This window comes from Nansenia antarctica, assembly GCF_963989245.1.
Source record: "Nansenia antarctica genome assembly, chromosome: 6".
NCBI classification, from domain to species: domain Eukaryota; kingdom Metazoa; phylum Chordata; class Actinopteri; order Argentiniformes; family Microstomatidae; genus Nansenia; species Nansenia antarctica.
This window is the reverse complement of record NC_137676.1, coordinates 4,312,761-4,327,943: the sequence shown is the minus strand read 5'-3', so window position 1 is coordinate 4,327,943 and position 15,183 is coordinate 4,312,761. Positions and strand designations below refer to the sequence as shown.

Genomic DNA, 15,183 nt, shown 5'->3' with positions numbered 1-15,183 from the left:
CTTTGTCACCAGCAGAGCAGAGCTGACTGAGAAGGCAGTGCATCTGTGACAAGCAAGCAAAGCAATAGCTTCCAAAAGCAGCACAATCGGGACTATAACTCGGACTACAACCCAGACCATAACCGACCATAAACACAGGAAAACTTCCCTTCGCAACAACACAACTCAACTCAACCCCCCCTCCCCACCCTCCCCACGTTGTCTTGTGATGATAACCCGACAAAGGTATACAGTTCACAAGTCCACATTTCAGTGTATTGACACTTTGCATGTTACCGATTAAGACATAAGGGACAGATGGACTGATTAGCCCTGAAGACAGACCGACAGATGGACAGTACGTAATACTGGACACATGTAACTACCTCATGAGTGTTAGTAGCTTCTGGGCTGGATGGGCGCCAGCGTCAGAGTGTAAATCCAGGCCATCCCAGCTCCCTGCTGAGCCACGGTGTTATCCATGCCTGCCTTGTGTTCCTCCCGGATTCCCTTCCCTTCTTCTTTCCTCTAGTGTTTTTTACTCCATTCGTTCCACGGCCCTGGGGTTGGTGGCAGGCAGGGAGACCGGTTGAGAGAGAGGGTCCCGACTCTCCACCGTCTTATCCCTCTCTTCCTCCACTCTCTTTACACAAAAAGAAGGGAGCAACAAAAAAAAAAGAAGGCTGCTCTGGCTACTTACAATGCAGGTCCTCTTCAGGCTTCTGTTGCCTCTCCTTGCTCACATTCCCCCCCCCCCTCCCCACACACACACACACACCCCCCTCTCTCTCTCTCTCTCTCTCTCTCTCTCTCTCTCTCTCTTTCTCCTCCCTCTTCTTCTCTCTCTCTCTCTAATAGTTATTTAGTGTGTCAATTCGACACCTGCTTATAGAGAGAGGGGGAGAATGGAGTGAGCTACTAGCTGTCGGCTTGACAGAAAAATATTTCCTGTGTGTGTGTGTGTGTACGCACACACAGATCGGATTCTTGTGTGTCAACAAAAATGCACGGCAAGTGAATAGCAGGCAGGTGGGTGGAAAGGGGTGGGGAGTAGACAGTGTGTGAGTACTCAGGCATGTGTGTGTGTGTGAGTGAGTGTGTGTGTGTGTGTGTGTGTGTGTCTCTGTGTGCGTATGTGTGTGTATGACCGCGTGTATAATTTGGTAAGTATCAGTTTGGAGACAGAAAGCAGCAAAGGCATGCTCAAACTCCCCTCTCTTCTCTCACTCTCGCCAAACCCCCCTCCTCCTTGTCTTTGTAACACCCTAATTATTCACTAATCAAGGATGAAAAGGAGGGAGAAACTGGTTACCCCAGGCCAACCCTCTTATAAGCAGCGGTACGAACAAGTCTAATTTGAACAACTCTGCCGACGTCCAACTCTGAACAACCCAAGAAACCCAGACAACAAACTGACATTTAGTGTCTATGGTCCTCACCTCTGGAACAGCCTGTCAGAGGAGCTGAGGGCGTCACAATCTGGAAACACATTTAAAAGACATCTTAAAACATACCTTTTTAGCTTAGCATTCTTTTAGATTAGATTAGATTTTTATTGTATTGCTGTACTTAATTGTATTGTTGTTTATTTTTTTACTGTATTGTGGGATTATAATTGTAGTGTTGTATTTTTATTTTACTATTAAGTACCTTGTACTGCATTTTTTCATGAAAGGTGCTATATAAATAAATAAAGTTTGTTTGATTGATTGATTGATAGATATAGGCAGTCATTGACAAAGGCAGTCATAGGATCTACTCTATGAGCTACTGTCGGGGTAAAGGACAAAAGGCGTTAACGTAACTTTCTCACAATCGACACACATCTACTCAGACATCATACACACTCAAATCTTCTGCCATAGTAGCACTATAATAAAAGTATCTGCTGATGCTAATGTCAACTTGTTTGTGGATGCACTACAGTGATACACTATGCTAAAACCAGGGTTCCCACACCTTCTGAAACATCAAATCCAAGCACTTTTCAAGGACTTTCAAGACTCAATTCCCTCAAATTCAAGGACCCAACTCGGCATAGTTTGAGACGGATCTAGATGAGAATATAATAGGAACTATCCGCTCACAGACAACATTTAAAAAGAGAGGCTTGAATGTGTGAACACTGGATGGTCTCTTGCCTTCTCAACCACAGCACAGCAAAACAATATATTGTGAAAGATGTGAAAAGTTAAGCAATACAGAGACTTATTTACTAGTTGACGAGCTAAGTAAAATTGAATATATATTTTATTCAATATAATTGAATATACAGTATATTTTAAAAAAAAATTGAGAGAGAGGGGAATTCAAGCACTTTCAATTGATTTCACCTTGATTTTTTCTTTTCTCAAATTCACGAACTTTCAAGGAATTCAATCATCCCACTGGCATGACTCTGTGTGTTAATACATGCAGGTTGAGGTGTTACGAGGTTTCAGGCTTCCTACATAATTGGGCTGCGGTGTTGTATGTTTCCTCCCTTTACGGAGCGACCCGTCTCTTGAGCAAGGTGGTGGCTGCTGAGCTGTCTATTAGTGCAGTCAGTCTGAGAGCCTGGTGGTGTCCACGTTGCATACCTCCTCCAATAGCTGACATGTACTAACGCACTCTTCCTGCAGGCTGAATGGCACAGGAACACGCAGCAATCATAACAATCAAAAGATGAACGCCGTGGAGAGGGAGGGAGTGAGGAAGAGAGAGAGAGAGAGAGAGAGAGAGAGAGAGAGAGAGAGACAGACGGGGGGGGGGGGGAGTAGTGGCCCAATGCTGCAGGAATATTTTCTGAAGGGTGCAGGAAGAGGATGAGGAGGGAGAGAGAGAGAGAGAGAGAGAGAGAGAGAGAGAGAGAGAGAAATCATTAACGTAACACCTGTCTCTCTCTGACTCCTAATAAATCAATCTGTTTTGGTATACCCTTCTTTTTGAAGGGAGGTCACATTTCTGAGATGCAGGGGAGGAAGGGGCGGGTAAGATGAGAGCGCTATGATAACACAGCGTTTGGTGGTATCTTGAACTCTTGGGATTTATTGCAGGTTGACAGATCATCCATCAGTATAATTAATAAGCAACAACTCCCACTATAGAGGAATAGGAGGAACAGGAATTATGTAAAAAAATTCACATTCTTCAAACTCTGATTTATTTCCCCCAAAATCTTTAAATGCAGAACAGCTGGCACATAGACACGTCATAAACAGAGGTCATGCCATATACAGAGGTCATACCGTATACAGAAGATTTACATACAGCATCGGCCATTTCCGTATCGTACTGTAGACAGACTGGTGGCTTGTGAATGGCCATCTACCCCCCCCCCCCCCCACCTTTCTCAGCTCTGAACTGCTATTTACGGTTGGTTTTATGGTTCAACAGGTATTGCACCGTGCCTAAACTCCTCATGATTTATTCCAATTAAAAACATGGTCATCATAGCATAATTGGGTGTTCTTAACGGAACCAGGATCCAATATGATGGAGTGTCTGTCACACAGGGATGGGCATATCATTAGGGTGCAAGCCCACACAGTGGGCATAGCCCTGTTGTGACTGTTAGTTATTCAGCCCTGTTCCATTTTCATGAAATATGGCCGTGACTCCCACAAATATGACCAATATTTCCCAAACTCATTTTTTTTGCTTTTTGGCAGGCATGTCGTAGAGGACCCCAGTCCACACCCTCCTCACAACAATTCTGATGACAAAATTCCAGAAGGGGCCGCTATAGCAACACATCGATTATTTTATTTTATTTGAAAGGCCGTAGCTTTTTTATTTTTACCATGATTATATAAACTAATTGTAACTAATATTTTCAAAATAAATAAAGTATTTCCTTCAGAAAAGTCTACTTCATTGTCAATGTATCATTTCGTGTAGCAAGGAAGAAAGGAAGAGCCAGAGAATGTACACTGTCTCATGAAGACAACTCGTGACGTTAGAATTATAAGGTTCTATCTAAAGTTTTGTCAAAATTGAGTTTTTTTACATCATCTGATCCATTAGGTGTTTATTAATGCCTGTGTGGTGTTATTTTTAAAATGTTGAAATTTTTGAGTTAGTAATTAATAAAATACAAAGGTTCCATCTCACAGAACATAATGGAATGTAAAAACTTTGACGCTCAATATCTCTGAACTGCCCTAAACGGAGATAGAACCTTATAATTCTAAGCTCACGAACTGTCAAGCAAACAGGTCCTCTGGTCATTACAGGTGTGGTTGTGACACTTATTCCCTATAGTTAGAAATCCTCCACTAAGCCGCTCGTCCTTTGTTATGTAGCCTACCCAAATCCTCCCCAGGTTGTGTAGCACAGGTCTTACGACAGTGTTTAACACTAGAACAGCCATGGGCGGGGTCATTTGACCCTGTGAGTATTTTATTTTTGTAATCATCTTTGCAATTTGCTAGCGCTGCAGTATTAGGCCGTGCTGCGCTGTTCCATCATCCAATCATAAAGCAGAGACACTGCAGTTGGTGTTCAGGACATGGCGCGTCAGTGCCAGCCTGCAGTAGAGTTTGTCTCTTTTACCTTACAGTACAGTAGCAAGGCATGACATTGTTTAACACTAGAACAGCCAATTTTGTTTTTAATATCTTTGCATTCGATAAAATTTCAGGACCCTCCTTTCATGACTTTTCCTAGATATGTGCGTTCTACCAGTATAGCTAGTATAAAGCTATTTTGAAGTTTTTAGGAGGTTTTTAGGAGGCAGGCTAATTTACAAGACGTGGTTGCTGTGTGTAAATAGAGGCTTACCATTGTAAAGACTATGGTCATTTGACCCCCGAGGCGGCTCTTATGGGTTAGACCACTAATCCACAACAGCGACCAGCTGGACCAAAGTAACTGTGGCAAATTGCGCACAAATAGCGGGCCTATAGAAACCTATACATGGGTAATAATATGCAGCTAAGTGGGGATGAGAGACTCTGGTACCAGACCGCTCTGGTGGAGTGAGAAGAATAAGAAACTCTACCCACTCCTTCAGCTCCTAGACAACCACCAGACGAACCAGAAGAGATCCATCAGGGCCCTGGAAGACAAGTGGAAGGAGAGAGAAGGTCTATAGAAGGGAAGCAGGGTTCCTACAAGTTTCAACAAGTCAAATTTAAGACCTTTTCAAACCTGTTTGAATAGCATTTTAGACCTATTCGCGATACCATATGATAGCTTTTTGTCATCCTCGAGGTGATGAAATTAGGGATTTCACTGCCATACAGACAAAAAAGGAAGCGAATTGGCATTTTTTTGGTTCCAGCTTGATTCATTTCCGCGTAAATAGATGTGGTCGGACTGATTTCCTTGCAGGATCTAATTTTTAAGACCTAGCACATACGTTTTAGACCAAATAACTGGAATTTGGAATGCTGGATTTTAAACTGGACCTTTTTAGGGCTTATGAATTGGAATGCTGGATTTGAGACTTTAAGGCTTTTTAAGACCAGAGCGGGAACCCTGGGGAAGGAGAGATGCTGTTGAGGGGGGACTCACCACCTTCAAACAAAAAAGATGACCTAATTCTTTCTCTTGGACTCAAAATGGAGTCCCTTGCGACGGAGGTCGAAGATGCCAAAGGGAGAGAGAGAAGAAATGGGAGGAGGAAAAGGAGCATCAAATGGAGGGCAGGGTGAGAGACATGGAGGTGAGGGAGATGGAGATATTCAGGCTCAAAGAGTTAGAGAAGCAACTCAACCATCTCCTTCAGGCCATGGAGAGGTCTAGAAGATTAAAAACTGGACAAAATGGCCTCCGGAACCTCTGTACCTCCCAGGAGAAGACCTGGAGAGAAGAGAGGGAGGAGATGGAGAGAGGTGGACCAGAGAGGAGGCAGAGCAGGGCAAGATGGAGGAGAGAAATGAGAAGATCACCCACCAGCAAACTGTGGAGTCTCTACAGACCCAACTGGATGTCATGTCATGTCCAAGTCCCACAAGGACCTCCATTATTATCTCCATTATCTCCTGAACACCATGACCGAACATACTGTACATCATTTACTTTTTGTTTATAATTCACCCAATCTCATTCAAGTTCATTCAAGGGGACAGAGCCTTTTCTAAGGCAGCCCCTAGGCTCTGGAATAGCCTCCCCCCTCCACGTCAGATCCGCCCAGAGTGTCGAGGCTTTTAAAAAATTAGCTAAGACACACCTTTTCTCCCTGGCCTTTGACCTGAGGTGAGCCTGGCTCCCGACACTGCACTCTTTGTACTTTTATTTCTGCACTTGTATTTTGTATTGCACCTTTGTTTTCAGTGTATTTTTTTTCTGTCGTTTCTCTTTTACTAGTGTTTTCTGTTAAGCACTTTGGGCGGCTGTTTTTGTCGTTGGAAAATGTGCTGTATAAATAAACATTTACTTACTTAAATAAACTTACTTACTTTGTTCTAGCTCAGGGAAACAATACACAATAAAGTGAAAGAATCAATGTCACAATTCTTGCAAGTCGGCTAATCATTTATATTTTAGAAAGGTGCTACTAGCAGCCACAGTGCTAGTGAAAGGGTGGGAAAGAATTATTACTTTATTTGGGAATCTATTTGTATTTACTAGGTAAAGTGCAGGCAGGTCCATCACAACTGGGGGATGTTGGGAAGTTTTAACATCGCCTCTCCCACTCTCCCTTCAGGTTGAGACACCTGTGGCAGTATCATTTAGCTCACTCACATAATGAGTCAGTGCTTTGCGAAACAATACAATCTGAAGTCGTATCATGTAATCGCGCAGATGTGCCTTGAGATTTTGGCTTGCCCTTTGGTTTGCCTTGGGCACAAAAGGTTTGAAACACCACTGACATAGATGAATCAATCCTATAAAGTTACTGTGCTCTGAGGCCGTGCCATAACATAGGAAATTTTAGTTTAACCCTTGCGCCCTTAATTGCAGCTTGCGGCTTTATTTATTAATCATTACCATAAAATGTCTTTTAGAGTCTCATATAACAATGGTAGCCTGTCAGACATAACAATGGTGACTTGTGTTAGTTGGTCATGTGACCACTTGTGTGTCGACTCTGTTTTATTATGTGTGTGAAGTTTATTGGGGAATAAACTGCGCCTGTGGCGCTGGAGGTAGAGCCGGCATCAATGATCGCAAGGTCGGCAGCTCGGCGGTTCGAACCTGGCCACGTGTCGAGGTGTCCTTGGGCAAGACACTGAACACCAAATTGCTCCCAATGAGCAGGCTGGCCTTGCATGGTAGCTTGCCGCCATTGGTGTGTGAATATGTGTGTGAACGGGTGAATGAGAGGCCGTTGTAAAGCGCTTTGGAATAAGGCACTATATAAGTGCAGTCCATATACCATTTACGAATAAATGTTAGTTTATCTTTATTTTAATCCTTTAATTTTTCTTCTTTTTCTTTATTTATTTTTTTACAAATTATTCAGTACAGTAGCAACTAGTATACAAGATAAGCAACAAGGTTCATAACGTGTTACAAGTTTTTATCTCCATACAAATATAGAGCCATAATCTAGAAAAGCAGGTTGCGTTTGCTGTAGGTTTTGGTATATGTGTACATACATACACATTTACATGTGAACACATACATTTATAGGTGCATATTATACATGTACATTTATATGTGAACATGTACATTAATTTACATGTCATCATATACATTTCAACAGAGCAGGGTGCTTGTTACGGTAAAGTCAAACATTTCAACACAGTGAACATCACACAATCATCAGGAGACGGCAGCAGTTCAACAGCTCAACAGTCAAGCAGAAACATAACGATACAAACTCCCTCTAACTACGGCCTGTAAACTTTGGATGGGGGTCAATTTGATTTCAAATCCGCAATTCAGAAAGTGATTTGAAATGACTTTTCCCAAAATAGAAAAAAAACGCTTTTAAAGCTTCTTAATTTCAGTTCATTGAGATATCTCAAAAAATAAATTCCCTTCTTGCAACCATTGAGTAGTAAATTCAATGCATTGAATTGAATTGACTGAATTTAAATTCTGTTCTTCAACCCTGGTCCCAGAGAACCCACAATGTGTGCAGACTTTATCTCCAGTGAAATGCTGACACACAACCAATTCAAATAATCAAGTCATATTTGATGATCGTCTGATTACAGTTTTTCTCTATCGCTTTAACACGTTTTCTCATTGTTTGTCATTGTGAAGAATTGGTGTGTGAGATAAAATACACCAGTTTCAGGTTTTGGTCATTGTGTTTGAGGTTCCGATGTTTAGTGTTAAACAGGTAGAGGAAAAACTGTAATGGAATCAGGTCATTCTTGAGAGTCGAGACAATCCTTTGTCTGACAGGAAAACTTTTATGACAGTTGTTTTATAGTTGAAAAACTTGTATTTTGTTTAATTATTTGTGCTTAAAAGTTACAGTGCGTTAGTGGCCGGCGGCATGCCATTTGCGTCCCCAAGACAGAACACTATTACTGTAAAAAAACAATGTGGAGGCCAACTGTATCAGACAGAGTGACAGACACAAGGACACAAACAAGTCCACTGGTAGTATCAAACCCAAACAAGTGTTTTCTTCTATCTCTTTCCCCCCAACTACAGTAGCCACCCTACCGCTCCTTCTCTCCACCTCCACTCTGCATTTTTTTTTTTAAATATATGTTTTTAGGGCATTTCTGATTCATTGAGATAGAGACAGTAGAGATTGACAGGAAGGATGGGTGAGAGAGAGAGATGACATGCACGATATGTCGACGGCCGGAATCGAACCGGCGGGGACCCTGCGATTACATGGCTGACACCTTAAGGCCGATTTAAACTTCTGCGTAAAATCGACGGCGTAGGCTACGGCGTAGCTTGCGTTGGCCCGCGTGGCCTTGTGTTGCCTACGGAGAGGGTTGACGCGCACATCTCCAAAAATTTAAGTACTCGTCAGTTTCCACGCAACCGTAAGCTCTGTGATTGGTCCGCTTGGTAGCACATGATTCCGACAAGATTCCGACTCTCTCGTCGGCCAATGCGGAAGCCATGACAGAAATGTCATTTACTTTTTCTGTAATTATTATTATTTTATTTATTTTATTTTATTTTCAGATTTTATCCCTTTTTCACCCAATTTGGTATCCAATTGAACCCAACCTAGCATCCAATTATCCCCTGCCTATTGCGTAGGATCCGCCGCACGACCCCGTGGCCGGCAGCCCCAGAGGAGACCGCCAGGCAGACTAGCTGTCTGGCTCCTCGAGCCCAGCACCGTTATTCCGGCACCCCGGGGGCGCTGTTGCGCGACGGATCCTTGTCCGGAAATAGTCCTATACCGCCCTCTGGAGCGGCCGCTCAATATGCCGCTCCCTGTGTGGCTCGGCCATATCCGGGTCTGGCGAGAAAAAATTATGATAACCATCGTATTATCTTAGTTTAATGTCATTTCAATGCATCATAGAACTTTTATTTACAACAAGCCCGGAGGCACCCTTTGCGGGTTAATAACTGGTTTACCATGGGTTAGGATAACATTCAAACGTGTCTGGATAGGGGAGAGGACAGGGAATCTGAAACCATTTGAAGGGTGTCGATACGACACTCCTATCACGGTCGACACAGCGCGGAGCAAATTCCTGGGTAGAAATTGTCTCTCCCCCCCGCTGTCAACGGAGGTTTCATCCACCAGGAAGCTGTGCTGCGAGCAGCAGCGGGTGAACTCCCGGTTCATTGAGTTTACGGTTCAAAGCATAACTTCTCGGGGTGTCAGCGCGGTGGTTCAGGGCTCAAAATGACCGTATACCGATGGTGAAGTTAGCAAAGCAGTCTTGTGTTTCTACCACCTTCATAGCCGGTGTTATTCACGGGCAAAGACGGTGCCCGGAGGCACCCTTTGCGGGTTAATAACTGTGATTTACCGTGGGTTAGGATAACAATTCAAACGTGTCCGGATAGGGGAGAGAACAGGGAATCCAAAACCATTTGAATGGTGTCGATACGACACTCCTATCACGGTCGACACAGCTAGGAGCGAATTCCCGGGTAGAACTTTTCTCTCCCCCCGCTGTCAACGGGAGTCGTCAACCAGGAAGCGGTGCTGCGAGCAGCAGCGGGGGGGGGGGCGGGACCCATCACTTACGGACGAATATCTCCGCGTCACAATGGGTTAGAATTCTAAATAATATAACTAAAATTCTCCATGACCAGAATAGCATGCTGAACACACTGAACTTTGAATGGAGTCTTAGTCATGTACCGTTAACGAGATAGAATAAGAAAAGCATATTTTTCTATGCCGCTATGAGTACACCGACCAACGTGACGCGGTCCGCGTAGAACGTAGAACTAGAACGTAGAACTATAAACTTGGAGACCCCTTACGTAGGCTACGGCGTAGACAAGCGTAAATTCGACGCAGAAGCTTAAATCAGCCTTTAGTGTGCTACAGCACAGAGCTCCCCACACTGTTTCTCTTTTCTTCTACCTCTTCCCCTCTACTACTGTACCCACCTACCCCCTCTTTCTCTCCACCTCCACACTGCAGCGTTAAGTCATGTTGCCAGAGGACGCGTTGCTTGCTTCGGGCGTACGGTACGGTTGAGTTAGGACAGCGAAGGGAAAGGGAGGAGAGGAGGAGGAGGAAGAGGAGGAGGAGGAGGACGAAGAGGAAGAGGAAGAGGAGGAGGAGGAAGAGGAGGAGGAGGAAAAAGAGGAAGAGGAGGAGGAAAAGGAAGAAGAGCAAGAGGAGGAGGAGGAGAAGAAAACACAAGGAAGTTCTGTTAGAATTCCTGAGAGAACACAGTATGTTGCAATGGGAGTTTCACAATGTGGTGGATGAGGCCTTGTTGGTTTGACGATGTACAGAGTGTGTGTACAGTCCTCACCAGTGTCCAGGGACACGCCTCACACACACACACAACACAACCCTACGGCCAGAACACGGAGACACACACACCACCACACCACCACACCACTGACATCACAACGACACACAATGGGTGGTCACGTCCCGTGCTGATGGGATGCGAGGTAGAGTGTGTGTGTGTGTGTGTGTGTGTGTGTGTGTGAGAGAGAGAGAGAGAGAGAGAGTGTGTTTGTGTGTGTGTGAGAGAGAGCGAGAGAGAGAGAGAGAGAGTGTGTTTGTGAGTGTGAGAGAGCGAGAGAGAGAGTGTGTGTTTGTGAATGTGTGTGTGAGAGAGAGAGAGAGAGAGCAAGAGAGAGAGAGAGATAGTGTGTTTGTCTGTGTGTGTGTGTGAGAGAGAGAGAGAGAGAGCAAGAGAGAGAAAGAGATAGTGTGTTTGTGTGTGTGTGTTTGTGTTTGTGTGTGAGAGAGAAGTTTGTGTGTGTGTGTGTGTGTGTGTGTGTGTGTGTGTGTGCGTGTGGGGAGTGGTATTTAAAAGCCTATCAAATCTGTCATTAATTTATCTCAGACAACATGATCTTGGTGATACAGTAACATTATGTTACCTACTAACATCAATGTCCCACTGAAGGTGTGGTTGACAATGACACACAGTCAACACGTTCAGCCAAGTGATCTATTCAAGATGTCTCCTGTTCCTCTCATCCACTATCATCTCATATAATAGACACTGGATCTAATGGAGTCATAAATACACCTGTGAGTGTCGTTAACAGGAAACCAAGCTAATGAGTAACCCTTTCAAAGTAGAGGAAGGAAGAAGACAATAGCAACCTTTCTGTAAACACACTGATCAATAAAATTTAATATTGCCTTTAAATGACTAAATAATTCAATTAAGATTATAAAAACCCATCCTTTTAATATTGCATTTAAGTTACAAAATAATTAAATTACGATTATATAATAATTAAAGCACTTTGAGCTACAACATTTGCAGGAAAAGCGCTATATAAATAAAGTTATTATTATTATTATTATTATTATTATTATTATTATTATTATTATTATTATTATTATTATCAACACATTGGCAGAGACAGTAATGTAGTGAACGGTAAACGAAGGTGAAGAGCATTAATGCACCTTCATTTTGGGTGAACAGTGTTTACCCACTTTTTATGAAATTAGAAGATTTAAACATTGTCGTTTAAGTTTATGTTGTAAATTGTTATAATGTTGTTTTTTATGTCTGCAACCCTGTTAATTGTGCTGCTGCCTGTCTTGACTAGGACGCTCATGAAAAAGCTATTTTTTAAATCTCAATGAGACTTTTCCTGGTTAAATAATGGTTAAATAAAAAGTTTTTTTTTTTTAAATGTCCTCTTTTTTTCAAGTGCCCAGCATTGAGCCACCATTTTCCCTACCGCTACATCCCTGGTAGACACATATGAGGCTATGTCCCAATAGTCTTGTGAGGCCACTTTTCTTGAGCAAATAAGTGTGAGTGAAGTTGCCTAAAAAGAAACTAAAAACTAAACTTCAGAAAGTAGACTAATAAGAATTTGGTGTCTGATCAGATCAACCACACATAATGGTGGGCTTGTGTGTGTGTGCGTCCGTGTGTGTATCCATATGTGTGTGTGTGTGTGTGTGTGTGCATGTGTGCTTGCATGCGTGTGTGTGTCCGTCCCTGTGTGTGTGTCCGTGTGTGTGTGTGTCCGTGTATGTGAGCGTGGGCTGGTGTGTGTGTCCGTAACCGTGTTCCACTGACCTGGGCTGGAGGCTGGGGGGGCTGGGGAGGCTGCGGGGGCCGGGGGGGCCATGGGGGCCGCAGGGGCTCGACTCACCAAGAGAGCCTCCTGGTTGTCGGCCAGGGCCTGCTTGGCCAGGTAACGCTCCCTCTTGATCTGCACCTCCAGAGTCTCGGGCACGTCAGGGACCATCCAGTCTATGGCTCGCAGGACGAAGAACACCACGTGCTGGTTGCGGGGAGGCGGGGAGAGGAAGAGAGATGGGGGGGAGGGGGGAGGAAGAGAGATGGGGGGGAGGGGAGGTAGAGAGATGGGGGGGGGGGAGAGAGGTGGGGGGGGAGAGGTGTGTGGGGAAGAGAGGTGAGGGGAGGTAGAGAGATGGGGGGGGGAGAGATGGGGGGAGGAAGAGAGGTGAGGGGAGGTAGAGAGGTGGGGGGAGGTAGAGAGGTGGGGGGAGGTAGAGAGGTGAGGGGAGGTAGAGAGATGGGGGGAGGTAGAGAGGTGGGGAGAGGAAGAGAGGTGGGGGGAGGAAGAGAGGTGGGGGGAGGAAGAGAGGTGGGGGGAGGAAGAGAGGTGGGGGGAGGAAGAGAGGTGGGGAGAGGAAGAGAGGTGGGGGGAGGAAGAGAGGTGGGGGGAGGAAGAGAGGTGGGGAGAGGAAGAGAGGTGGGGGGAGGAAGAGAGGTGGGGGGAGGAAGAGAGGTGGGGAGAGGAAGAGAGGTGGGGAGAGGAAGAGAGGTGGGGGGAGGAAGAGAGGTGGGGGGAGGAAGAGAGGTGGGGGGAGGAAGAGAGGTGGGGAGAGGAAGAGAGGTGGGGGGAGGTAGAGAGGTGAGGGGAGGTAGAGAGGTGGGGGGAGGAAGAGAGATGGGGGGAGGAAGAGAGGTGGGGGGAGGAAGAGAGGTGGGGAGAGGAAGAGAGGTGGGGAGAGGAAGAGAGGTGGGGGGAGGAAGAGAGGTGGGGGGAGGAAGAGAGGTGGGGGGAGGTAGAGAGGTGAGGGGAGGAAGAGAGATGGGGGGAGGTAGAGAGGTGGGGAGAGGAAGAGAGGTGGGGGGAGGTAGAGAGGTGAGGGGAGGTAGAGAGATGGGGGGAGGTAGAGAGGTGGGGAGAGGAAGAGAGGTGGGGAGAGGAAGAGAGGTGGGGAGAGGAAGAGAGGTGGGGGGAGGAAGAGAGGTGGGGGGAGGAAGAGAGGTGGGGGGAGGAAGAGAGGTGGGGGGAGGAAGAGAGGTGGGGAGAGGAAGAGAGGTGGGGGGAGGTAGAGAGGGGAGGGGAGGTAGAGAGGTGGGGGGAGGAAGAGAGGTGGGGGGAGGAAGAGAGGTGGGGAGAGGAAGAGAGGTGGGGGGAGGTAGAGAGGTGAGGGGAGGTAGAGAGGTGGGGGGAGGTAGAGAGGTGAGGGGAGGTAGAGAGATGGGGGGAGGTAGAGAGGGGAGGGGAGGAAGAGAGGTGAGGGGAGGTAGAGAGATGAGGGGAGGTAGAGAGGGGAGGGGAGGAAGAGAGGTGGGGGGAGGTAGAGAGATGAGGGGAGGTAGAGAGGTGAGGGGAGGTAGAGAGGTGAGGGGAGGTAGAGAGGTGGGGGGAGGTAGAGAGGGGAGGGGAGGTAGAGAGATGGGGAGAGGAAGAGAGGTGAGGGGAGGTAGAGAGGTGGGGGGAGGTAGAGAGGTGAGGGGAGGTAGAGAGATGAGGGGAGGTAGAGAGGGGAGGGGAGGTAGAGAGGGGAGGGGAGGTAGAGAGATGAGGGGAGGTAGAGAGATGAGGGGAGGTAGAGAGGGGAGGGGAGGTAGAGAGGTGAGGGGAGGTAGAGAGGGGAGGGGAGGTAGAGAGGTGGGGGGAGGTAGAGAGATGGGGGGGAGAGAGGTGGGGGGAGGTAGAGAGGTGGGGAGAGGAAGAGAGGTGGGGAGAGGAAGAGAGATGGGGGGAGGAAGAGAGGTGGGGAGAGGAAGAGAGATGGGGGGAGGAAGAGAGGTGGGGAGAGGAAGAGAGATGGGGGGAGGAAGAGAGGTGGGGAGAGGAAGAGAGATGGGGGGAGGAAGAGAGGTGGGGAGAGGAAGAGAGGTGGGGGGAGGTAGAGAGGTGTGTGTGTGGGGGGGGGGGGGTGTACATGGGAAGAGAGAAGAAACCAGGAGACACAGTAAACGCGAGGAACAGGGCGGGGGCGGGGGGGGGGGGGGAGAAAGTGAAAGAGAAGGTGAAGAGAGAGAAGGTGAAATTACGAAGAGTGAAAGTGATGAGAGTAAATTGCCATGTGAAAGAAAGGTTGAGGGTTAAAGATTAATAGGTGAGAAGGAGGCTTCAAAGCAAGAGCAAGGCAAGAGCACCGCCTCTATGTTTTTAGTTTTTTTTTTACTCTACGTGGATGCAGCAGTCGCACTACCCGGTCACGGCTTGTCTCTGTCCTGGCTCCCTGCTCGTGGAACCAGCTGCCCACTGCTGTCAGGACCGCAGTCTTCCCCCGAACACTAAAGACCTTTCTCTTCAGACTCGTCTGAACTGCCCCTCCTGAGACCTCTCCATCCCCTCTACCCCCCCGGTACAGTTTCTCTACTGTAAATAATAATATATATATAAGTCTTAATAAGTCTTAATTTCTTCCTTCTTTAGCATTATGATTGCCAATGGCCCCTGGCCCGAGCATAGATTACCTTTTTCTGGCGATGACTGATGGATAGATGATTCACT

At 46.3% G+C, this 15,183-nt stretch overlaps 1 protein-coding gene across 1 annotated transcript in view; it reads right to left on the bottom strand.

The window, feature by feature from the left end:
• ano11 (anoctamin 11) overlaps nt 1-15,183 on the bottom strand; it is a gene marked incomplete at both ends in the record, with an annotated part of 47,530 nt that overhangs the window by 8,336 nt on the left and 24,011 nt on the right. Inside the window, one exon of the mRNA XM_080533517.1 lies at nt 12,534-12,741. Coding sequence (XP_080389643.1) covers nt 12,534-12,741 — 208 coding nt within the window. The remainder of the gene's footprint in view (nt 1-12,533; nt 12,742-15,183) is intronic.